Source organism: Aristolochia californica, unplaced genomic scaffold (genome assembly GCF_029961685.1).
Source record: "Aristolochia californica isolate CCGP_79_NKW_82.1479 unplaced genomic scaffold, dmAriCali1.0.hap1 SCAF_7, whole genome shotgun sequence".
In the NCBI taxonomy this organism is placed as follows: domain Eukaryota; kingdom Viridiplantae; phylum Streptophyta; class Magnoliopsida; order Piperales; family Aristolochiaceae; genus Aristolochia; species Aristolochia californica.
Genome location: NW_027182268.1, coordinates 3,063,305 through 3,090,003, shown reverse-complemented (window position 1 = coordinate 3,090,003; position 26,699 = coordinate 3,063,305). Strand labels below are relative to the sequence as shown.

The window sequence follows — 26,699 nt, the reverse complement described above, 5'->3', positions numbered from 1 at the left end:
GGACCTTATTAGAAAACTAATAAGTGTATATGTGTGAGAGTATAACAACTACTACACGAGATATAAGGACCTTATTGGGAAACCAATAAAGGTATATGTGTGTGTAGAACTACCACTACATGAGGAATAAAGACCTTATTTGGAAACCAATGAGGAGATGTGTGTGAGTAGAACAACTACTACATAAAAAATAAGGACCTTGTTGGAAAATTGATAAGGGTATATGAGTATGAGTAGAATAACTAGTACATGAAAAATAAGGACCTTAGTTGAGAAGTTAGTAAGAGTACGGGTGTATGAATATAATTAAACTATATGAAATTTGAAAAGGTTGTGCTTCACCAGTGTTGAGGGTAAGGACTTCGTTTGAGCACTCGACAAGGACATACAAGAGATATCCCTATAGTAAGATTTACTAATATATAAATTTTTACGATTGAAGAAAGGAAGTTGAAGTAGATCCATGTCTATGCCAAATGTCTTTACAAGCTTCCATGTTAAATCAACGTTATTATTATTAGACAAATATCTATGGTATTTTTTAAAGTGAGACATGCATAAGTATGTATGTATGCGGTTAGCTAGTAGTTTGAGATATGCAGGATTTCTGAGTTAAACATGCATAAGTGGTGGATTTGATTATGTTTAAAAATCTATATATGGTTTTCTAGTTTTATTTGTGACTAGGAGTAGGACTCAGTGAGTTCGCTCACACTCGTGTTGAAATATTTTAAGAGAATCAGGGGGACAGACTAAGTACTGCATGAATAAGTAATTTTTTTGTATAACTGTACTTGTGTTTTCTTTAGAAGACCTTCCTGTAAGAGAAGACAATTGGGGTTGTACCCCTAATTTTTTTGGTAGATAGTATAAATGTAAGCAGGAGAATCATATTTTCTTTTTTGTATATGAGACTGATGCCGATGTAATATTTGTCAACGATAGGCTTAAAGGAGCAATAATCCAATGCTGCCATGTGTATATCAAAATATTACATAGTTATAGTGAAAGTTATGTGACAAATTTGTGGATGTACCGTGGGATATAATAGTATGGGGAATCTTGGGCATGTATGAAACCAATGTTCATAAAGGCAGTATAAATGGTGCAATATTAAGTAGTTACCTTGGAAGAAAACCGGCACCAAATGGGCTCAAGGAGACACAAGGGCAGCAACAAGTAGCAAGGGCTGGGGCGAGCAACAAGGAAAGGACAATGGCGAGCACCAAGTGTGATCAGTTGTAAATAACAAGGTTCAAACTCATCATAGAAGATCAGAAAGCCGTCAGTTGAGCTAAATCTTTCCTGGAGTTTGGGGTTGACTGGATACTCGTTCGTGCTTGAGCTTGGGGTTAACTTTCGAGATTCACAATCCATAAATTTCTTCTATTTTTTTGGTTATGAATGGCATCCGAGGATTAAGACACAAAGTTGGCAAGCAAGATTTTGATTTAAAATACACAGAAAATAAGAAGCGTTCTCTGAAATTCAAAGCAGAATATTTTAAACCAATTTTTTTTTCATCCAGAGTGTCCTAATCCATCTATCAACGTTCAGTTTCATCTGGAACCTCTTGAGTATCTGGGGACGAAATGCGGATATTTTCATCTTGGTGACCATGGTTTCGCAAGAAAATCCAGAAGAATTTAGAACCAACTACCTCCTAAAAAAATAATCACTAGATTGATACGGGGGCTTCGTCCCCGTTAACCCAGTGAAGATAGTCCCTTCAAATGAATAATTAAACACTACTATTACACTAATTCATCACATAAATTTGGAATGAATATCAATCTTTACAAGGATCTTCGTAAATTGAAGACCCACCATTCTGCAAATATGAAACTCCTTAGGGACGCCCAGCCACATCAGGGAAAAAAAGGTTATGGCCACCATGGTCCTACAGGAGGGTGAAAAAGAATTTATGCACCACGACCAGAAAATGCCCTGCTGATTAGAGGTTGTCTTTGAACCATTTTAGAGCTCCATTGGCAATTGATCTGCGAAATGATGCACATGAACAAATTACATGATTCTGTGAAATCCTACCAGAAAAGACTTCTAGGAAAACTCTTTAAAGCTGGAAAGAACTAAGATTCAAACATTACCCAGTAAAATCTTTTAACTGCTTCCATAAATCATTACCCTCCTGACCAGATTGAACCTTAGATGCTTCACTAACTGTGCTTGGCTGACTCGCTTCAATATTAACTGTTAAGCATTTTCTCCAGGATTAGCATGCTGTTACACACATAATACTGGACACATCCAACAGCTTAGAATTTCTTGAGCAATAGATATCAAATCATACAGCATAACAACGTGTATTATGTAAATTCACTGAAGATCGTTGAATGCTTATCAGCTGATTGTCAGATAATATCCATTACTAAAGACTCACAAAAGTAATAGATTAAGATAAGTTGGAAGTACACAGATGACTTTTCCTAGAGACAAGAAAATGTTTTCACTTTGTAAGAGAAATTAAACAAGTTCTTTGTAAGCATCTTCATTAGCATTATTCTTTGGAAAGAGTAAACATACCCCACAAATAATAGCTTTTTTACCATGGAGTAGTAATAAGCTACTGAATATATCCCACTAGGGTTTGAAGTCTGGCACCTTGATTGCAGAACTATGATTTTTCCAGCAGCTTTTCATAAGACAACTGTCAACAGAGAGATTGCTGAAGTAGCAGTGCTGGAAAGAACTTACTTCAGTGGTCAGGTGAAGCCCAAATTCACCAGGCACACTTTCAAAAGCTTCTTTCTACACCCTATGTTCAGCTTCTTTCCCATCTACTATAGCATAAAAAACAGGGTATTTATGAAAATTGCAGACCACAAAGGCTACTTCATTTTATACGGACTGCCAAACATGGTAAACCTCTTATCTTGTGATGAGTTAGCCAAGAGGGGATAACCAATTGTAAACTGTTTTTGCAAGCTTGTTGCTAGAAGGAAGAAACAGTAAACCATATGCTCCTCCATTGCACTTCCAGCAGATCAGAGCGGGGGGGGGGACCTTCTCCAAGATTGTCTCTGAATGCTGTTCTAGGTCCCTTCCCAAATATGACAAAATCCTTTCAAAAAAAAGCCACTGCTGCTGAGTCTCTGGTTTGGAAAGTTACCTTGGATCTTCTCATAGAGATGACTATTCATTCTATCCTCTTACAGGCTTTCTCCCTACAACACATGCCTCCATGTTCCAGAAGAAGACATTGGAAATCAACCATAAACTTCCATGTTTACATATCCCCCAATCTCCTTGAACAGGACCTTCTCTTCATGTTTGGTACAAATCTTCACTAGGTAACCCGGCTTGCTGGGTTCATGGGTAGACACAAAGATAGACCACATCTAAGGCCTTCTGCATTCAGGCCCCTTAGGAGTTTCTGATTCGACTGAAGTTGAAACCCATGCACTTCTTAATGGGATTAGGCAGTTTGCCCAGGAATTCTCAAATCCATTAATTATTGAGGGAAATTCAGTAAATGCCAACAATTGAATGTCCATGAAAGCCCATTCTCCATGCCATCTAGGTTAAATATTTGATGAAATCCGTGACCTATCCTCTACTCAGAGGATAGTTTGTAAGCATGTTCCCCGATCAACCAACAGTCCTGCAGATTAGCTAGTTGGAGAGAGGGCTTCTGAAGAGCTGCTCCTCACCATTGGGAGCTCCCTCCCCTTGTAACATGTTTTATATATCACTTATGGAGGTCATCAATGAAACTATATCACCACTCAAAAAATAAAAGAAAAGAAAAAAAAAAATCAAAGGCAGGTTCTAATGTTTCAGCATTTGAGAGGTTTCTTCTGAGGTTTTGATCCCAACAAGCATTTCCACCAGTCTCTTGAATTTCTAACTGACACTTCTGGACTTCTCGTAAAAGTTGGAAAGGCCAGCCGAAGAGGAATCGACCGTACTATACATGAGACCAAAGTTTTCCATGGGAACCTTCCTTAACATGATACCTAATGCTATTAACAAATATTTTTCTTTCATTATGGCTCTCCATACTCTAGTAGCTCGGACAGGAATTGTCTGTCCAGCGGGGGGGGGGGGATTGGATCCGACAGCCTTGATCCATTTTGCATTTGCTTGCTATAACTAATAGCACCCCCTTTTCCTATTGGTGAAGCTATTGAAGCTAGACTGCTTGGAAATTGACAAGTCCACAAAAACTGCTTCATTTCATATGGACAGCAGCCCATGGCAAAGCTCATACCTACAATGAACTGGCTAAAAGGGAACGGTTTATGCAAATTGTGTAGCAAAGAATAAGAAACCATTCATCATGTAATGCTTCATTGCCCCATTGATGAGTCAATATGGGAGGGCAATTTTCAGTAAGTTTGGCAATCAAACATGTTTCCTGGAGACTTTCTCAAAGTCCATAAATCAACTTCAATCCTGGCCTCTTCCTAAATACAGAAATCCTATGGAATGCATCTCTAGCTGCAGTTCCTTGGAGTTTACAGCAAAAAAGGGACAAGAGAATCTCTTCAGTCCTCCAGATTTTCAGGTGATGTTATTGAAGTAATTCGTTATGGGCATCCTTCACTAATGAACATCCCCCCTTCCCCAGCTCATTCATTAGAAGGCACTGGAAATCAATAATTAATTTTCACAATCATCCGCCTCCCACCCTAGCTACACACCAAACACCTCCTACCGGCTGGCTAAAGCTTAACTTCGCAAATTCCTCACAGGGGAACCCAAGTCCTGCAGGTTATAGGAGTTCTTTAAGAGATCATGAAGGCACTCCTCAATTCCTCTTCTCTGCCCCCTCAACATTTGTGACTCAACAGAAGCAGAAATTGAATCGTGGCTGCATGGTGTTAGATTGTATGCCCAAGAGTTTTCTCTCAAATCGTTGAAGGAGATTCAGCCAATGTGATAAGATGGATGTCTAAGGAGAAGACGCACCACCCCCTCCCTCTTGGAGGCTTAGATAGTTTATGATCAAATTTCAGTTATCTCACCAACTAGGAAAATAAATGGGAGCATGTCCCTCAATCATCAAATATCCAACCAGATCTCTTAGCCAGAGGTGTCTCCTATATGAGCATCTGGCTTTCAGGAGATCCTTGACCTTTTAGTCAAGAAATGAAATTTCATTGTATCTTGTATCATGATTATTCATTCATGAAATAAAGAGATCACCATTTCCAAAAATAAAAAGAAATAAAAAATTAAAAATAAAACCCTCACATATAATTAATGGTAGTGTCATAAAGCTACCTTCCTGACATCTGAACAGGCAAAATCAAAGTTTATGTAGCATGTTCACCTCATTACTGCCTTAGAGTCCTAAACAATTGACTTTTGTGTAATAAGAGGGTTCACAAAACAAATCAACAAAAGCTACTGTAACCTACACGGTGGTTTTCCCACTTACCCTGTTGTTTTGGGGTGGAACGAGTCCATCGACTGCTACTGGTGGCATCTTTTAAAGATGCAAGTTCCTCAAGTAGCTCACGCTCTCTCCCACTGGTAAGACAAACAGCATCAAAATCGACAGGTAAGGTGGTATTAGTGGAGTAAACAATTAAATACCAAACATAAAGATGTCATGCATAAAGAAACAGAAAGAACGAGTTCCTGAAACAATCCAAAGACCTGAAATCAGTAACCTTATTCAGTGCAAGCACATATGGTCAAATTGCATGCTCCTCAAACACCACTCACCTTAATTGTTAAAGCCCAGATCTAAAATAGGATGTAACTCATTTGATATTCATTGTTGTCAGCAGGCCAAAATGAAGGTCCCAAAATATCCTCACAAATCAATGATTTTAAAATTGTAGTCCTTTCTGCTCGAACATATTAGTGATCTTTATTGATCTTGTAAAAAAAAATTGAATTTATATGCTCTTTCACTCGCATATAAGCTTATCAGTGTCATGCTTCATACAGATGCTGCCTAGCAAGTTATACAAAGAATCTATCCAGACTTGCCCCATTTAGAGTGGGGATGAGACTTAACCCGGTGGGTAGTCTGGATCAGGAAAAGCTCCCCATAACGATGTATAAATGGTCAAAGCAGAACTGCAACTAATTTATTTTCAAGCAAAAAAACCTAAAACCACAATACATCCGGCTAAAACTTAAACTGACCTTTTTCTTTCCTACCACCCTTCCCCCTTTTACACTCCTGAAAAACCCTACAAAGCCTTCTGTGCTTCCTCTCCTTAACTGCTTACCTTTTGACTCCTATGTCCAGCTAGAACACTACTTTTTTTTTTTTTTGGAGAATGATGAGAACTTCATACAAAAGGGAAAAGGCTAAAAACTAGCCTCACATACAAAAGAGACAAAAAGAAAAACAGAACCAATGAACATCAGAAGAAAAGGAATCCCACCAAAAGATCATCCAAAGAAACACCCTGACATGCTAGCAAATAGGCTAGAATTTATACATGATCTATAACATTTCCACACGTTATGTGCTTCATAGCTTCACTTTGGAAACCAACATCCTTTCCATTCTGAAGCTTCATATTGACCATTATGTAAGGGCAGAGAAAATGGGAATGCAAAGATGATTTGTGATTCTTTACAGTAAAAGATCTTTTATTTAGGTATTGAGGATACCACCAGAGAACTACTAACCAACAGCCACATCTCCTTGCAGAGTTCACAGTGTCTATTTTCCATTTTCTTTTGCCTAATTTAGATGGATGTGGAAGATCAGTCATAGATTAGTCATAGCACCCTCTCCATATTAAGTGCAAATGGCTTTAGATGCTGTTCTGCTACATTGATTGTCTGTTTATGTACTTTTGACTTAGTTGCGTGTTTGTTCCATCTCAAAGTGTCCTTCAGTTTTACTCCTACTTCTTTCAGGAGCTTTTCCTTTTTTAAAAAAAATGGATAAACATGAGAAAAAAGGAATTCATTGAGAGGACTTCTGTGGAAGGGGAAATTACAAGAAAAGGAATTACACAACAGAGGATAAAAATAAAGAATATAGAAAAACCCCAAAAGGAATACCAAAGAATGTTTGGGGGGGAATAATGTTCCCACAGCGAGATGCTGCTAGGAGATCCTTCTCTTGCTAAAGAGTCCGGCTGCAGTGGGTACTTCTATAGATATGCTGCCAAGAAACATCCATTCCATCACATAAGTCCTCAATTTCATCAAAATACATTAAAAAATATCCAGCTAAGCACTTTTCCCCACTAGCTCAACTGATGATGACGGAAGAGTCTCCATCAACAATTAAGGTGCAGTGAACCTTCATGCAGAATTGATACCCGGCAAATGGGCTTTTTGCTCTACCACGGTAGCATCCCCACAAGCCAGAGGTGCAGAGTTTCAGCAGCTTTTTCTTAATAATATCTTGTCCAGTGTTCAAATAAACAAAAAAAGCATCCTCTCATGGAACTCAAGATTTGATTTGCATTGGCAACTGTCAATTTCCTCTATTCCAATTCTTTAATCCAACATATCTTTTAGTGACACAAGTTGTTCATATAAGAATTATCCAGGCCATAGTTCTTCGGACAGACGGTCAGACCGAAGTGGTCAACAGGTGTTTGACCACATACCTCCATTGCTTTGTGAGTGGCCACCCTTATCGATGGTCTAAATGGATACCTTGGGCTGAATTCTGGTACAACACCAATACCTCCCCGGTAGATCGCCAATTTCAGGATTGTGATGCCATCCTAGAAGAACTCAAACTCAATCTACACAAAGCTCAAGCTCGAATGAAGGCACAGGCTGATACTAAACAAAAGGATCTTCATTTTCAGGTCAGTGATTTGGTTTACCTCAAGTTACGCCCAATGAAAAACTCAGCCCCCGCTTCTATGGACCCTTCAAATTTTTGGCCAAGATTGGTGTAGTGGCCTACTGCCTTGACCTTCCCTCATACTCCCGCTTCCACATCAGCCAACTCAAAAAGCCTACTCACCACACCATTTCCAGCCAAACCCTACCTCGTTGCCTCACGGAGGACTTAGAACATTCTGTCCAACCAGCCCCCATACTTAGTTCTCGGCAACTCCAAGATGGGTCCCTTGAAGTACTCGTCCACTGCAAGGATCTCCCTAACTTTGAAGCCACATGGGAACCTTACAACATCATTTTGTCCCAATTCCCCTTATTCTACCGCGAGGACAAGGTGCCGCTTGATTGGGTGGGGGGTGGGGGGAGACCATCATACGTGTATATAGAAGAAGATGCAAAGTGAATCAGAAGAAGACAATTCAGGCAGACAAGGGGGAATGGAACACCCAATGGAGCCCATCCACCTGGCAGCAGCAAGGCTCTCCCTTAAAGGACAGTTAGTTACAGGAAAAGGGAATAAAAGGAGAGCGGCAGAGGAAGAGGAGGAAAAACTCAATAAGGAGGATTCTAGACCCTCGAAGTTTAGACAGTAGAGCAGCACTTATTCAACAGCCTTTTTTTCTTCACGGTGTCATCAGTAAGCTCCCACTCATACCCAAGTTTCCAACAATCCCCTTTCAAAGTTGGATCCAAGTCCAAGCCAAAATGATGACAGGAGTCAGAAGTTAGGAGGAAGGACGCCTTCTTCCTAACTAATGACCACTGGATTTGCCTGATATTAACTTATGTGGGATTATTCTCACTAATACTCCCCCTCGAATTGAAGCCTAAATACATAGAAAATGGTCTTGCAATGTGGACAAGATAAATGGGTCCAAACTAGATGGAGCATTAACTAGGTCCAACAAAGCAAATGTCCTACTTTGGTACCATATTAAAGTTGGTGTTTGCCCATCCCAAGTTAGAAGTCTTTTTTTCCCAACAAATAACCACAGGTTTTTCTTGACATCAAGTTATGTAGGATTATTCTCACTACCAAAGCCTCATCAGTACATGGGGTTATCCTGCAATTCCCCGTTGTTACAAAGCCCCCTCCCTAGTTTGTTCCTCTTGCTTTTGCTTTGTAATAAAAGGTGCCTCTTTTCAAAAGAAATGGCCTCATCAGTAAATATGGTACTCAATAAAGTCGTCTATGTCATCTTCTTCAATTAAGTATCACATATAAACATCATAATGTTTAAAGCACTTGCATATAGAAATTTTCACCTCTTATTCCTTCCCTTTTGTTTACCTCTTTTTCCTTTAGTATCTAAACCAAATGTATCATAAAAATTATAATACATCAGCCAACTTAAAGTTACACAACTTAAACCATAACTATCATAGTCTCTAAATCTTGTCATAACAATGCTAGGTCAGCTAATGCAACTTAAAGAATAAAACATAAGTAAAATAAAATCAAATAATAGTCCATTCTCAAGATAGAAATTAGTGGAATGAGAAGATGGTTTAAACCTGATACGTTTCGGTAAACTAACTTTGATTGTGAACAAATGATCACCACGTAGTGATGGTTTGTTCAACTTAGGAACACCTCTTTTTGCTAAAACAAGCACATCACCAGGCTGTGTACCAGGTGGGACCTGAAGTTCAGAGCTACCATCCACAGTCTTAACCTGCATACAAACTTCCAAAGTCAGAAGAGCATAAGTGCGAGGTGCATAAATCAAAAACCTAACAAAAGGGAAAGTTCAGTACTAGTTTATAATTCCTTTTTAATGATGGCTGAAGACTTTATTTTATTGAGAAGGCAACAGGGTTATTTTCAATGTCAAGATATTCTTTTCTCAAAAATATCATTACAGGATGCAATAAACTAAGAGGAATTTAACAGAAGAGAACACAAGAAAATAAGTAATTGAGGTAAATCTTAGAAGAGAGGTCATTATAAAGACAAAGTTAAGCTTTCTTGATAGTTTGTAAGTTGGATTGCCTCCCTTGATAGTAGCCGTAAGAAGCCTTAGATCTGTTTGCAATGCCACAGAGCAGTTTTTTTATCTGCCTGCACTATCTTTCAATGTTTGGAAAGCACTCTCCTCTATCAAAGACAGAGAAGTGCAGACTTGGGCAGCAATTTCAGCTTTTAAGGTATCCAAAATATCTAAGAACATGACATTCTGGGGAGCGTGCTCGAGTTATGACTCTTAGAAGCCTAGTCATAAAAAGGTCTAGTGTTACTTGGGCATACTGCAGTGAGTTTTGTTAAGACCAGTGTAAATGGGTTTAGTGTAATAGATTTCATTTCATATTTTATTATTATCAGAGGGAGTAACTAGGTAATAGTCTAGTGTTACTTGGCTTACTGCAGTGGGGTTTGTTAAGACCAGTGTTATTGGGTTTAGTGTAATGGATTTTATTTCATATTTTTATTATTATTAAAGAGACCAACTAGGTAATAGTCCGTATGGGTCAATGGCCTTAGGTTAATGGGCTTAGGGAAGTTAATTTGGGGTTAGCATAAAGGAGATTCAGTTGTGAGCCCTACAGGAGTGTAATAAGACTCATAATAAAAGGAATGCACACATAAGAAGAGCTACCATTGAGTTTCTTTCAAAAACCACTATTTGTGTTCAAGTATCTCAGGGGAAGGGTTTTCTCTCGAAGTGAACCACCCGCTATCCCATGCCAACTTTATTTCTCCACATTTCTTCCATTAAACCACTTTCAATCACCCCTAAATCTAGAAAAACCCTAAAAGTAACTAATCAGATCCTAACATAATTTCTGGTAGCTCTCTATAAACCACATAACCAGTATCTCCAAGAAAGCTAGTATCAATTTTAGCTTCAGGTAGGGAGGCAAAGATCAGAATACAAAAGAGACAGGACCGCTTACATGTGAATGGCCAGCTCCTGCACTCAATAGGCCAAAAAAGGAATGACCCAGATGTTGTCACATCTAACAGCTAAATATTGCAAAATCCACATTTCATTTTTTATGCATCTTAGACTTCTGCACTTTTATTTTAGCTTTTCATTGAGGCAATACCTAGTATCTTTTCTCCATGTTTTCAACATTGTCATTGTCAACTCACCAAAAAAACTGTAACAATTGATAATTGTAAAAGACGTAATCTTGCAGAATATAAACAGAGTCTCATGGAGGCAGAAGTCTCACAAGTGAAAGTTGCTCAAAGAAAGAAGTGCAAGACACTGCAAACAAGCATGGAAGAAGAGGATGTCCACAAGTTATTTTTTAGTTTGTTTTGTCTCTTAATCTCCTGACCTAGTAAGTTCAAGTTGGGGGGGGGGGGGGGGGGGAATTAGGACTTTGGTAGTTGAGTTTGAAAACTATAAGTTCTGGGGGTGAAAATAGAAGAAATAAGGAAGGAGAAGAATTTTGGAGAAGACCAGCCAGGCTGCCTTGAAATATGTGCTGGAAAAAGTATGTCCTCCTTTTAGTCAGGGTTTTAAGTGAAACTCACAAAAGGACAAAAATTGACCCGCTGGGATGTATACCTATAATGGCAAGCTGATTATTGAAGGCGATTCAAAGACTCCATGGCAAGCTAATTATTGAAGGCGATCCAAAGACTCCATGGCAAGCTGATTATTAAAGGCGATTCAAAGACTGTCATCAGCTGGTGTTCAAAAGAAAGCTCCCCTCCTTGGCGCCACTGGCCAATCATTGATTGTATTGCTGACATTGTGTCATCCATTTATTGTAATTGAAACCTTGTTCCTAGATCAGCCAATTCTTTGGTTGATAAATTGGTAAAATTTGGAACCTCCCAGCAATCTCTCATTGTTTGGGTAGGCTTTCCCTCGTGTAATCAACTCGTTTGAGCTCTCATAATAAAATTCAGCATCATTTAAAAAATAAAAAAATAAAAAAATTATGGGTTGGGTTAGGAATAGATTGGAGAGGGATGGGGGATGGGGGATGGGGGAAGGGGGCGAGGACGGGGACGGGGTGGAAGATTAGAGGAACAAGCGGGAACGGGGTTGGTTTCCCAACGTTCAAGTACGGGTTTTGGAAACCCGTCCCCGACCCGTGCCCACCCTAACCCATAGCATATGATATATCCAGCTTGTTTTTTTTTTTAAACGATGATGATTTTATTACAAAGAAAAGCAAAAGAATACATCAAGGGAAGCCTCCCCAAACAACAAGAGATTGCACGGAAGGACCCAATTTAGCACAAAAATCAGCAGACGAATTGGCTGATCTAAGAACATGGGACCAAGTACAAAAGGTAGTGGAAACAATATCCATAATATCAAGAAAAAGTTGACAGTGACGCCACAGGGGGGAAAGAGGTTGTGGAGCACCAGCCAATGACAACTTTGGAGTCACCCTCCACGATAACTAGACCTTTGAAACGATCCTGGTAGATGCGAAGCCCGTGGAGGAGGCCAAAGAGCTCAGCAGTGGTCGAGTCCACAATGTCGAGAGGACCAGAGTATGACATAATAGTTGTTCCTCCAGGATAAAAAATTACCCCCCTAAAGCCAGCCAACCCCGGGTTCCCAAAAGCATTGCCGTCAAAGTAGCTTATAATAACCGGTGGGAGGAGGCTTCCAAATATCGACTCGGCGGGGGCAGAGGGAGTGGACATCTGAGCAATAATCTTCCAGTTGATATATCCAACTTGTAACTATAGCACAAATCAATTTATCTACCAATCGTAGGTATTTGAGTTCTATCCTTGAGAGTAGGACCTTGGGTATCGTTCCAACCAAGGAAAGAGATAGATCACATCTTGGCCAAATGCCAATCCTCCTATAATGAATGAGAAAAAGAGTTTTGTTTCGAGAACGACATATATTTTCTCTTTCTCATACTCGTAGTAAAAAAGACACTAAGACGCACCCACTACACACCACACACTCAGACGACTAGCGTGGTCCTTCTCCCATCAAAGAGCCACGTATCCGGGGTTGACCACATCATCACTGTTTGATCAAGATGTGGCCACGGTCTCAATGGGGTCAGTTTAAAGTATGTCCAAGTCCCTTAGAATGCAACTCCCTTATAAGGTGGAAAATTGGTCGTTAATCTCCTTGTCGGCATTCATTGATACCGGACTTGAAGATCAGACTAGTCGTTTAAACTCCCTCTTCTGCTTTTGTAGCTTAATAACAACCTGAGTAAAGCGTTGCGAGCCCCATGTGAGACATAATTTTTTGTCGCTTTAGCTAGTTGTTGCGCATTGCGTAATTGCAATGTTGGGCTCTGTTCTTGTAGCCTGATGAAGCGTCGTTGTTCGTGTTAATATCCCTCTTGCCTTCTTTTGAAGCTCGTTTTTCAGCAGCTCGCACGCTCATTTATGTTTTTCCATTTGCACCTCCAGAAGATTATGGCTGACTTCCATGGGAGTGTCAACTGGTTTAGCACCCAACAAACCATACTTCTACAACATATCTAATATATATTTTCTCTAAAAGAGAACAATACTTCGTTTGCTACGAGTAACTTCATTGCCAAAGAAGTACTTGAGGGAACCCAAATCTTTTGCCTGAAAATATGTGGCCAAATACTGTTTAACTTTTGTGATCATCCTCAGATAGTACGATATCATCTACATAGACAACCAAAACTACCACACCAATATTTCTCTTAAGTAGGAACATGGAATAATCGCAATAGCTCGTGTAGAACCTAAACTGCATTACTATAGTGCTAGACTTTTCAAACCACACCTGTTGTCTCTGTTTAAGCCAATAAATAGCCTTTTGTAGTTTACATTTATTCCATGTCTCCCTTTGAGTAACATACTGAGTAGGTTGCTCCATATAAACTTCCTCATGTAAATCACCATGCAGAAAGGTGTTTTTCACATCAAATTGAAAGAGAGGCCAACCTCTATTAATTGCCACAAAGACTAAGATACATACCAAAGTGAGTCGGGCTATAAGAGAAAATATCTCAAACACATCAACATCGAAGGTTTGTGTATCTTCCTTTGCCACCAGTCGTGCCTTGTGTCATTCAATAGAGCCACAAACATTATATTTTATGGTATAAACCTAACGATACCCCCACAATAGCTGCCCTTGCCGATGGATCACATAAACACCAAGTTCCCTGAGACATCAAACCCCTCACTTCATCATCCGTAGTTTGTTCCACTTTGGAGAACACAAAGCATCCTGCACTAAACAAGGTATAGAGGAAGTAGAGATGGACATAGCAAAGGATTTAAAGGATGGAGACAAAAATTCAAGAGATACATATTTTGAGATTGGATAAGAAGTGCAAAACCATTTACCTTTTTGTAAACAAATAGGCAAGTCCAAACAAGACATAACGGGATCAGCAAGCAAAGAGGAAGACAACCGATCATGAGAAGAGAGCTACGTAGGTGTAGTTGGCAGAGGCACAATAGGAGTACAAAGATGGCAGCTATAAACACGAAGAGGTAAAAAAGAACCTAATGGAGCTAGTACATCCAAAACAGCGACATGAACTAGACTATCTAAAGAAGACTCAAAAGAACCAGAAAGCTCACTAGATGCAAAATATGGAGTATGTTGAAAGAAAGTCACATCAACGACACGTCTTCCGTTGAATAGGGTCATAACATTTGTACCCTTTTTTTGTCGATGAGAGTGACTCAATTAGACACATCTGACAAACCAAGGTGACAACTTATCAATTGAAGTTCCAAACATGTGAACAAAACAAGTACAACAAAAAACACGAGGAACCACATCAAACATTTTACAGTTCAGTTTTAAAAAGTGGAGAGCATTCAAAATAGAGGAGAGCATGCAATTAAGTTTTTCTCAAAAAAAAAAAAAAAAAAAAAAACAAGAAGTCAAAACTACACCCCCCAATAAGAGTTAGGAATGTTCATGTGTAGCAACAGTGTCTGAGTAACTTCAAGAAAATGTACATTTTTACGTTCAACTAACCCATTCAATTAAAAGGGTATAAGGACAAGATGTCCGATGCGTAATGCCATGTGAGGCACAAAACACTAAAATTTATTATTAAGATATTCCAACCCATTGTCAGTATGAAAAATGTGAACACAAGCACAAAATCAATGTTTTATGTCCTTGAAAAAAGTCAGAAATACATAAAATACTTTGAGTTTCTCCTCTAGGAGATACACCCAAGTTACTCTACTGAAATCATCGATAAACGATACAAAATACTTTAAACCAATTGGACTAAGAATCGCACATGGACCCCATACATCTGAATGAACTAATTCAAACAATTTGATGCTACGGCCAACATTAACTAGGAAACTGGATCGATGATGCTTTCCCAACTAACAAGACTCGCAATCAAATGAAATATCGGCTGGCAAAGAAGGAAAAGACTGATGTAGCTTAACTGGTGATGGGTGTCTCAAGCGTAAATGTCATAAGTAGGAAGAATCTATAGTAGTGAGTGTCACAACTCGAGAAATAGATACATCATCCAGTATATAGAGTCCTCTCTTCTCATGTTATGAACCAATCGTCTTCTTTATTTTTAAGTCTTGGGAAACACAGGAAGTAGGATAAAATGTTACTGAATAGTTTAAGAATTTAGTAATGTGACTCACAGACAAGAAATTGACTAAAAACTTTAGAACAAAAAGAACTGCGTCCAAGGACATTTGTAGGGTAGTGTACATAGTACCCTCCCCCCAACAGGAGAGGTGCATCAACTAAGTAACTCGACAATGTGAATGAGATGGATTAATGGACTGAAATAAGGAGGGCATACCTAACATGTGTGTAGAGGCTCCTGAATCAATGATCCAGGAGAAAGAATAGGACACATTCAATACAATCATACCTGTACTCGCTATTGTGGTCCTTGTTGAGGATGAAGGATAAGTCTCAACAGTCAAAGAAGTAGTAGATGATGCAGTCAAGTGGCCCAACCGTTGTACTAACTGTTAAATCTCTTCATAAAACCCAGTGTGTGAAGAGGCCTCCTTTCTGTGACTATACAATTGGCCCAGGTAGGTTTACCAAATTTTTCCCAACATTTTTCAGATATATGGTTTGACCTACCACAATGAACACATTTTTTATCCCCCCAATCATTCCGGCCACGACCACGAACACGACCACGGGTAGAGAAGGAGCGACCTCTACCTCTATTATTATCACCATGAACTGGACCATCAGGCTTACCAGTAGAAGACTGGAGGTTAAGAGCAGCTGTATTGGAGAGATTTTCACATGAGTCATTTTTATTCACTACTGCACCTTCAGCCCGAAGAACTCAATTAAAAGGATGTTCTAGGGCAGGCACATCCTCATTGGCCAACAACTAGGGGTGAATGGCTTCATACTCAAAGCCCAAACCATCTAGAAACCAAGCTACTTGAATCTGATTCTCCTTATGAATATCCTCAACATTCACAGTAAACGGATGGAATGTGCTGATTTCCTATAGTCCTCCTCTCATCTCAGTGAAATTACATGTCACTAATCTATTTCCACACTTCATATGAAACTATATCATATACAATTCATAGATTCTCAATAAGTTACTCTCTTGAGATAAAATAAATGCCAAGGCAGTCCACATTACCTGAGCGGTACTACAACTCAAAATCTGGTCACTGAATCGTGACTCCATACTGTTAACCAACCAAGTCATCACTAAATTGTTTTTTGCTACCCAGTCTTCAGTAATAGGTCCAAGAGGCATCTATTATGTATTTGGTCATCCTTCTAAAATACATAAAAAATGATTTTGACCAATTCACATAATTCGATCCATTCAACCGGATTGTAGTTATATGAATAGGTTGAGAGAATTTCACATCTGAGCCCTCAGTGGTCCTTTGGACAGCAACTTGTGTGCTAGATTCAGCTATTCAGCACCACAAAACAACCATAATTTAATGCAATAATGTGTCAACAATCAATTAGGAACACTTTCCCCAAATTTCTATGCATGCGCAATCAAGTGAGCCCCACAATTGAGTCAATTAGGGCAATTCAACAACCAATGTAGTCAATTTTCAATGCATAACACTCAAACTCAGCAATTAAGACCACAAATTGAAGAAGAAATAATCCAATTGCATGAAATCAGATGACGCAAGCATGGTTGGGTAGGACTCAGGCAGGATTGAAGATATTCTTCAAATTGGGATCATCAAATGACTCTAAATTCCAATAATTATTCGATTAGAGATAGTAGCCAATAACCAAGAGGTTATGGCAGGCAGAAAAAGGGAAAATTTGAAATTTCTTTCTCAAAAGTTAAAAATAATGGTAGTAGAGGAGAAAGGAGCCATAAATTCTAAAAGTAGATATCTCCACCTTGACGATAGTCCCTAAGATGGCATCAATATAGCTTATTGAAATTGTCGAATAGAGGTTTATGCCATCTCTTTCTCTTTGAATTTCTGGGATCTCCTCAGCTTCAAGGTATACAAAAAGATCACCTGGAGGTCCTCTGCTTGAAAGATGAGAAAAAGAAAGTAAGTTCATGACAGAAAAAAATAACGTCAGTTAGTTAACTTCAGAATAAAAATCAAGTAAAACTGCAGTGGCTACTTTTTCTTTAGCTGATCATTTCTTGTAAGAGCAGATATTCTCGTTGAAACCATTCTTAGTTCATCAAAATACAAAAATATTTAACCAAACTCATCAAACGAAAGATAGAATTTTCTTCAAATATAAAGAAATTAACCCAATTTAGTAATATCCATAGGATGAGCAAACTACGCATTCAGCACAACTAGAATTTACATTTATCATGCTAGAGAACAAGTAGTTTTTCGTAAATGGTTTCATAAAAGTGACTGTAATTGTAAGTATTGAGTTAGAAAACAAATTGTAAGTATAAAGATATAAAGGTTTCTATATAATTTCAGATGAAGGAGGGCAAAGCATCATTAGCAGGTGTTCTATAGATTTGTACATAAGCACGTAATAATCGGAGCATAGAGTGATGCCTGATAATCGAATTGTTTCAGGTCCAACAAAGAGAGGCTTGATGAAATAGAATATTTTGCTCTAAGTTAGACTGAAATGCTAAAAGCACCAACCTAACAACCATCTTCCACAGGTGATTCTAGTGTAGAGAGGCCACACCTATGTAGCATGATTGAAGCAGTCCATTGAAAAGTTATAATGTACATTTAAGCTCTAATATCTATACAGCAGGTAAAACTTCATGCTATAAGATGGTCTATCTTTGGGTAATTGTCAACATCTCATTCTGTTACTCATTAATCACCTGATGCAAAATCTGAGGTATATTATCAACTCATCAGCCAAAACCTTACAGCTCAAAGTACTAGTTAATAACATGGGACAACACAACAAATTCTTTAAAATTATGAACGTGCATCCTTGCATGACAATTGAAAACCCACAGAACAAAATGTACTCAATACTGCTAAACGTAGTCATAATATAAAGAATAAGAATAAAATGCTTACCCCCTTGGACCTGCATCACCTTCACCACGTACTCTAAGAGTGCTGCCTTTGCTGACTCCGGGAGGAATTTTTACTTTGACATCTTTCTTAATACGTATTCGCCCTTCACCTCTACATTTCCTACAATATTCAGAAATCACTTCTCCTTCTCCCCCACAACTTGGACAGACTGACACCTACTTACCAAGAAAATTATAAGTCACAAAATGAAAGTTCAGAAGGCAGACCACTATTTGTCATAGCTTACACAAACCCCTAAAAATTGTGAAATTGTACGTGCCCGTATTTTCACCTCTATAGGTTCCAATTTTCACATTTTCATCTATTTCACATGGCAAACACATATTACCATTTTCAATATATTTTCTACAACATAGACAATGAGTCAACAATACTAATGCAGGATAACTCATGTTTTTTAGGACCTAAATAACAAGGTTCATATAAAGTAGCACTGTTTGGAGGTGAGATGGATTCAGTACATTTCACATAAGATAAAAAGTCTCCTGTTAAATAATAGACTGCAAGAGCACAATTATAGAAGATAGATAATGAATTTTAATGTTTAAAACATACATATGCTAAAAAAATTACACTTTTAGCCACAGACAACTGACAACTTTCTCAATTCCATTTGAGACCTGTTCTGTCATATTATGATAGGATGAGCTGGTAAAAGCTATAAAAAAAAGATTACCTGAGAAAATAATCCAAAAGGTGTCTGCTCTGTTCGCATGACCTGACCCCTACCTCCACAGGTTGAGCAGATCCTCGCCTTTGAACCTGACTTTGCTCCAGTGCCAGAACAGACATCGCAAGTTTCCAAATGAGAAAGCTCAAATTCTTTTTCAGCTCCAAATATAGCCTCAGAAAACTCCAAAATGAGATCATAACTGAAAATTATTAATACACGAAATCCATTACAATTGAATGTCAAAAAACAGTAGGCAGCATATCGCAATCAATTATAGTTGACCAGTAAAAACTGAACTTCCGAGACAAGAACAGAATATCTCCAAAGAGTCTCATGGAGAAGCAAATGACAAGTCAAAACTGACATGTTGATCATGAAGCCTGCCTTAAATACATTATATGCAGATTATAAAATTGCAATTAAGCAATCAAACATGTAAGAACTTTGCATCTAAGAATTATATCTTACCGTATATCATCGCCCTTAACAATGGTTGGACGCCGCCGTGTTCCAAAAGTACTTTGATCCATGCCAGAAAAGCCACCCATGCTTGCACCAAAGAAAGTCTCAAATAGATCAAATGGATTTGTCTGCTAGAAGAAGATAAGAAATGTCATGTATTCACCACATGAACATAAACACGTCATACAGTTGAACAAAAATACAAAAAGCACTGCTTCATACTCTACACCATTGGAGATATATAACATATAAAAGACAAAGATGGATATTAAATGAACCACTTTATCCTTCACTTCTTTTAGTGAAGCAATAACCATCTTCGGTATCACGTTGTTCAATGATGCCAGCAAATAGCATATGAAGGAGCTCACCATGGTATGGCACTGGTTTTCCACAATTCATATCACTTCTTTTACCAGGGACATCTCAAATAAAATTAATTTTTTCCAAGAACTCCAGAGACGCTATTGGTGTCATCACGAAAACCTGGGTTTACTAGGAACCAAGAGAAAGGGAAACAATCAAGTTGAGAAGCTAGATGACAATCCCAAAAAGCACAATGGAAAAGCTGCAAAAGGGATAGTAGTGGGATTACCTAGAGAATCAGGATTTACTAGGGAGTAATAAAAAAGGAAAATAATCAATTAGAAAAGCTAGATTACAGTCCAAAAAAAGGAAAAAGAAACCTTCGCCGAGGGGATGTTTTGGACGTAAAAAATAAGATGGAGAAAAGATGGATAAAGGGATTGAAACAACCCTAGAAATCCTCTGATAAAAAATAAAAGTAAAAATAAAAAAGGATTTTTGATGTGGACTTCGAAAAAAGTTGAGATCTAAAAAACTTGAAAAGCCTAACATCCAAAGACAGAAAAGCTTTCCGAAACTTCATTTCTGAACTCAAAACCAGTGTTGGGCATATCACCCATCTGTCACACGTATCAGGCAACGCGTCTCGAACTTTGGGGGGACTTAACTATACACTCAACCCCCTCTTGCGAAATCAATCCTCTAAAGTGTAATGTTCCTAAAAGAGTGTGCAATGGACATTACATGTTACAGTCTGCCAATACCCTAGGACACCAAAGTATCCCTTCCCTTCTCAAATATTTCTGCTGTCCTTCCCTCCTTTCCAACAAAAATTTCAAGGGAAGGTAGGTATCAACCTTCCAACCAAATCCCGACAACGTCAACTGCCAGATGACGCTCAACGGCAAACTACTGCAGGGAAGGTGAGTGGTTGCAAGATGCTGATACTCCCTCCCATTGTTTTTCATTTTTCTCTCATTTTATGCATGTATTTGCGGATATTTTTTCATATCAGAGAATAACAAGTTCCAATCCACAATATACCAAAGTTCATGTCAAGATCTAGCCAAGAAGAGGGATGTTGAACCAAGGAAGACAATTAGTCACTAACGACCATATTTGGGTTATTTTCAAAAGCAAAAAGACCATATTTGGATAAATGGATACAGTGTTCAGGTAATGTTCTTTTTTTGCATGAAACAATGTTCTAAATTTGTTGCTCTTGCAGATTGGAGAAGCCCAGCTCCAGACTGCAATTTATAAGAAATCCATTGGCACCAGTGACCATAGTCATGTGCAATTATCAGATTCAGGTATGATAATCAGATCCAAGCCAGTTTTTTGCCTTAAAACTGTTGTTACAACCAGTTTTTGGTTCTCATTAGTAGATTTAGTTGTTAAGAACTATAGGTTATGTGGGTTATCGGAACAATTAGTGTTGGTGACAATCGTGAGTGAAGGTGGTAGGAGATTTCAACTGAGCCATTTTTGGGAGGCACACATATATTTTCTTATAGGATGCCCTCGCATTATACGCCCTTGAGACAATGAAGCTCCAGAAACAACCTAGATGTCCATTAAAGTCCCTCCACTTGATGATACATTTTCAAGCATCAGGAGGAGGATATGTGGACCCAACCATATTAGTAGTGAACTTAAAGTTGTGTTCCTCGTGTGAGTCAATTATTAGGATTTTTCGAATATTTGAAAATTGAATTATGAGAATTTTTTCTTAAACTTAGAAGTGACTTACTGTAGCATCAATCTTTTGACATTTGGTTGGGTCAACATAATTATATTTTTTCTTTAAATATTTAAATTTGAAGTAATTATTCACTTAGATATTTTAAATGTACATTCTAAGTAATGATATTTTTGTGATTTATCATAAAATTCTGTGTCCTAAAGATAATAGAACAAATTATACCTAGGTTTTCACTTTCCTGATTGCCAACATTAAAATCAACCCTAAACCATGTTTTCCCTAAATTCAAACAGCACTAATACTGCAAAATGGGTATATCTCCAATATTTTGTATTTCTTATAATTTTTTCAAAATTAATATGGATTCAAGCAAACAGTGTCAACTGCTTTTTAGTATTTTTTTTTACTTTTCCCAAATTACCTCTAAAGACTAAATAAATATTTGCATAGTTTCTGTTCAAAACAGGTTTAACTCAAATTATTTCTTACCTAATGCATTTTTTTCAAAATTTGTATATAGATATATCTAAAATAAAGTGAATTTTTTTCATATTTTTTGGGTTTCTCATGTGTAATCTTCTTGTAACGTCCATCAAGACATCAAGAGGGCATCTCGACTGAGATGAGTCAGGAATCGGAGTGGACAATACGCTATGCATTTCCATGATGCCCACCCCTTCTTAAAACAAAGAAAACATCTCTCTTCCCCATATTCATGGGTTTCACATAGAATTATTGTGTTAAACGGGGATCTCTTCCCCATATTGCACGCTAAACAGGGATCTCTTCCCCATATTCAATGGGTTTCACATAGAATTATTGTGCAAAGGAATCCAAGTCTAACCCAAATTTGAATTACCAAACTCAAAAAACCTAAACCAAGAAAGTAAAATATTACATTAACTTAAACTACTACAAGTGCCACATGGATAGGTCAAAATACTGTGTCCATGTACATTGTCCGCTGATTTAAGCAAGTTAACTACTTCACAAAAAAAAAAAAAAAAAACGTTTACTCAGTTTGGACTTGTAATGACTAAGTTTTTTTTTTTTTTTTTTGAGAAGACTTGTAATGACTAAGTTATGGCCTTTTATATAAAAATTGTCCAGAATAGGAAACCCCTCTGCAATTCCAGGAAACTACAACTTCTAGTTTCCTTCCTACCACCCATGTGGATGTATAGAACAATTTTTTAATATTTGAGGAAAACCAGGAACAAAACACATCGAATTTGAGTTAAAATTGATCAACTTGTTAAAATAAAATTCCATTTTTCACTGGCTTCCTTAAGACTTAATAAGTTGGAGAGTTCAAAATTAGTAACTTCAAAAATTTTATACTTGAGCTTCCCAAAACAATCCTTCAGGATTTTAAACTTCCTTTGGAATGACCCTGCTCCCCATTCCTCACTTTGATAACTTAGCAAGGGCGGAACCCCCACATTCCCCACCTTTGACATCAAAGAGGGAGAAAGATCCTCCCTTGACAATGCAAACAAAAGGAGGAGGGGAGCTACACCCCTCTCCTCCCCCTTTCACTGCGACAACAGGAAGAGGGACCTGCCCCATTAAAACTAGGAGAGGGAGGGGCTCAGCCCCCTTTCTCATTCACAAATAGGGGCAAGGAGCTCCGGCAATCGTAATAAAAACAAAAATTACATAATATGAAATCATCCTAGGTCAAGCAGCAGTACAACCCAATTGCCTAGGTTCAACTAGACGTGACTAGGTCGGTTTTGACAACATTGACAAATTTTGGAAATATAAAGCTACACAAACATAAGTGGAGACTAAAATACCGTGTAGGAGGCAGAGGAACCAGCTGAGCCCTTTATTCCTGCTTCACCATATTGATCATATAAAGACCTCTTTTTGTCATCTGACAATACCTGAAATGACATTATTCAGTATTCAAAAGACAATCATTAATTTGGTCAGAAAACACATCTAACAACCAGTCGAATTTTATAAAAGGTCTGCATTAACAAAACATATAACCCTTTTACAAAAATAACTCTTCAAGTAAAAAAGTGAAAACTTTCTCAAAAAAAAAAAAAAAGGAAAAGAAAAAAAGTAACAAAGTGAAAAAGAAAGTTCTAGGAGATTTCTAAGCTAAAACTAGAAGCTGACAACATAATGAAAGACATTTGTAACAAGAGAAAGTTGCACTAATTGAAGCTCCAATCGTGCAAAGCCCTCTGGAATCAAAATAAATAAATAAAATACCAACACGGTGATCCATATTTGATCTAGAGCCTTTAAATGGATGGTTAAGATGAGGACACAGATGTTTCATAACAAATATGTGAATTGAGAGCACAACAACACATCAATTATTATCCACATGCTGTCACTGATTTCCCAACTTAAAATACGAGACAGATTGTCAAAGGGTTGCCACCAGAATACCACTAAGATTCAGCCCCAAGTCACAGCAATTCATCCCTTTAAAAAAAACATTTTTTTCAAAAATAATAACAATAATAACTATTCACATTCTGCCACTGGTCTCCTAAAAGCACTCCAGCTCATTCATAGAAAATTCTCTCCAACAACAACAATGACAAATTTGTTCTATTCGATATAAATTATTTATATATTAAAATACCTAAGTATGCTAAATGAAAACAACAAAAAGATGGAAAAAAACACATATGCCGATGCTAGCTTTATATTATAGGGATACAAGTTCAATTTTGTAAAACAATTAGTAAATAATAATAAAAGAAATCAGAAAATGCATTTTTGTGAAGCAGTGAACGCTTACCTCATATGCAGAACTAATCTCTTTAAACTTTTCGGTTGCTCCAGGTTCCTTGTTGACATCAGGGTGGTACTTCATTAATAATAAAATAAATGTCAGTCAAAGCAAAGTTAAAGGATTTAAAACTCAAAAAAAGCACAAAAACAAAGTAGTGGAAACACTTACAACTGGAAAACCAAGTTAGAGGTCCATTTAAAACTACAGATAATGTCTCAAAGGCTACATAACTCCTCCCATTTACATATGATCCAGCAAGTACAGGATCACTAGATTTAGCAATCAAATATGTAAACTTAAGTTCGTCTAATAAAGAGATTGAGGATTTTATGAAATTTCTTCAATGTCAACTATGCAAATATGGATGCACAAGTACTACATTGTAATGGGAATTGCATCCACAACCAGAACCCATGTGTGATGATAAACCAAACAATCACCTCCCATTAAGTAAAGGAAAAGGAATATTTCACAGTAAAGCTGACGAATTCTGTCCAACTAATTACAAGATTCTCTAGGATGGGTGTGTATTACGATAAAGGGATTCTAGGTTTAGCTCAATCAATACCAAATGCTGATTTTCTGAAGCCAATCAACAAGAATATAATGTACTAACTGCAAAAGAATGTCTCAGAAGAGCATCTCATCCACCAAATCGTACTATAACAGGGTACTAGAAGCTACCCATTATATACAAAGATGAGTTCCATATGAAGGTGATAGACCAAAGATCAACTCTAACACTCATGATGATTATTTGAAGTTGGTTTATTGAAATAACTGTCATCAGGATCTATTTTCATGAATGTTGAAGGTTCCTAGAACATTGGACTATGATGCTTTAAGTAAAAAGAAAATACAAAATCCCAGGACAAACTTCAGATTTAATACTATAATGGAAGTCTCTTTGAAATACAACAAACAACAGTGCTCAATCTGGACTACTTCATGATATAGTTAAGAGTATAAACAGTGGCTACCTGAAAATGTTAAATATGGGTCAATATGGTGAGATATATTGGTATCAATCAGCTGGTATAAAACATATCGACATGTTTTTTTTCTTTTGGGGAGAAAATCAACATGTTTAAGATCCTACACATAATCTAAAATACTTATCAGCAATAAGGAGAACAATGCCTAAGAAGATTAACAGTTCTAGGGGAAACACTTTAATGTCATTGACAGGAAAAGACAAAGCAAGATTATCAAAACTACTCAAGTAGGAACTTGTATGTACCTCCTTAGGGAGGTTTCTAGATGCAGTTAAGTGTATGAACTCCCAATTTCTTCCTAGTTGTCCTAATGCCAATATTTAAATTCCTGTAATTAGGGAATGAGGAGTCTGGGATATTTTACCACGTCTTTGAGCTAGTCACTTTTCACTTGCTGCTCTTATCTTTTCTAAGTCCAAAATTTCTTATTTTCTTCAAGCAAGTAAAGGAATATTTACTCCAATTTTAAAATCTTTAATATAAAGATAAACCTTTAGCTTTTTGGCTTTCATCTTCTAGAAAGAAAGGCAACTGATATCTCCACATATGAGATGTCTCTTTTCACCTCTCCGAGTCAATGGCAGAAACTTCAAAGAACTCATCAGTAGTGAGGAAACACTGTATTTTCATTTTTTTACCACTGGAAGATAAGCATGGCATCTGAAGGCAATCTTACCACTGATCCCATTTCATTCTAATGGAAAATTTCATGAATAAACCAACAAAAAATACCAAAGAAAGTTGTTCTCTTCTAGTGTTTCTACATTTAAATGTAAGCAGCTCCTAGGAAAAGAAAAGAGCACCGAAATTACATAAACTGGAAAAGAATGTACAACACGGAGAACAAGGGAAGATACTTTAAGAGTATAAACATAACATTAGCGGGTAAACAACCTGGCGAGCTAATCTCCTGTACGCAGCTTTAATCTCTTTACTGCTCGCAGACTTGGGCACGCCGAGAGTGGCATAGTAATCAGCCGCTGCGGTGACTACATTTCGGAAGTAATCATACCCCTCCGCAAGGGACTTCTTCTTCTTCTTCGTCTTCCAGTTGGACGCATAGGAGGCGACGAAAACCCTACTGCCGCCATTATAGAAGGCGGTACCAGTACTACTGAGTTTTGGCGATTGGAACTCGGATGCCTGAGGAACGGAGACAGAAGGCAGATGTGAGATAGAGGAGAGAGCTAGCGCCATGATCGATAGTGGAGAGTAAAGAAGAACGGAAAATGATCCGTTACAGAGTTTTCCCCCTTCCCTCTTTGCCTTGTCAAACTGTTCACAGTTTTCGTGGACGAAATGATTCATGGACCAAAAGAAGCGATTATGGCCTGTTCCCCCATGGACAAGACGAACTCTCTTGAATGTTTAAGACTGAAACAAAAACCCAAAAGTCGACCATGAAAATGAACCTCGGAAGATGGTTTTCTTTTGGCACTTTTTACGTGCCTTTTTCACTAATAAACCTTTTTAGTTTTTCCTCGGGACAAACAAGAGATAAGGCCACGATGGGCCTCCGGAGAAGGAATCGGGCGTTTTCCGTATCGCCCACCCCTCTCGTTTGA

At 37.8% G+C, this 26,699-nt stretch overlaps 1 protein-coding gene across 1 annotated transcript; it reads right to left on the bottom strand.

The window, feature by feature from the left end:
• Positions 1–1,616: 1,616 nt before the first annotated feature.
• On the bottom strand, positions 1,617–26,571 carry LOC137936139 (uncharacterized). The gene is made up of 11 exons (XM_068780695.1): positions 26,029–26,571; positions 24,146–24,214; positions 23,178–23,267; positions 19,374–19,495; positions 18,909–19,104; positions 18,212–18,387; positions 17,085–17,220; positions 9,316–9,476; positions 5,405–5,496; positions 2,109–2,211; positions 1,617–2,000 (listed from the first exon to the last, which is right to left on the bottom strand). The coding sequence occupies exons 1-11, from the start codon at positions 26,440–26,442 to the stop codon at positions 1,955–1,957; spliced, it is 1,605 nt and encodes a 534-aa protein (XP_068636796.1). The 5' UTR covers positions 26,443–26,571; the 3' UTR covers positions 1,617–1,954.
• Between the last annotated feature and the right edge of the window lie 128 nt (positions 26,572–26,699).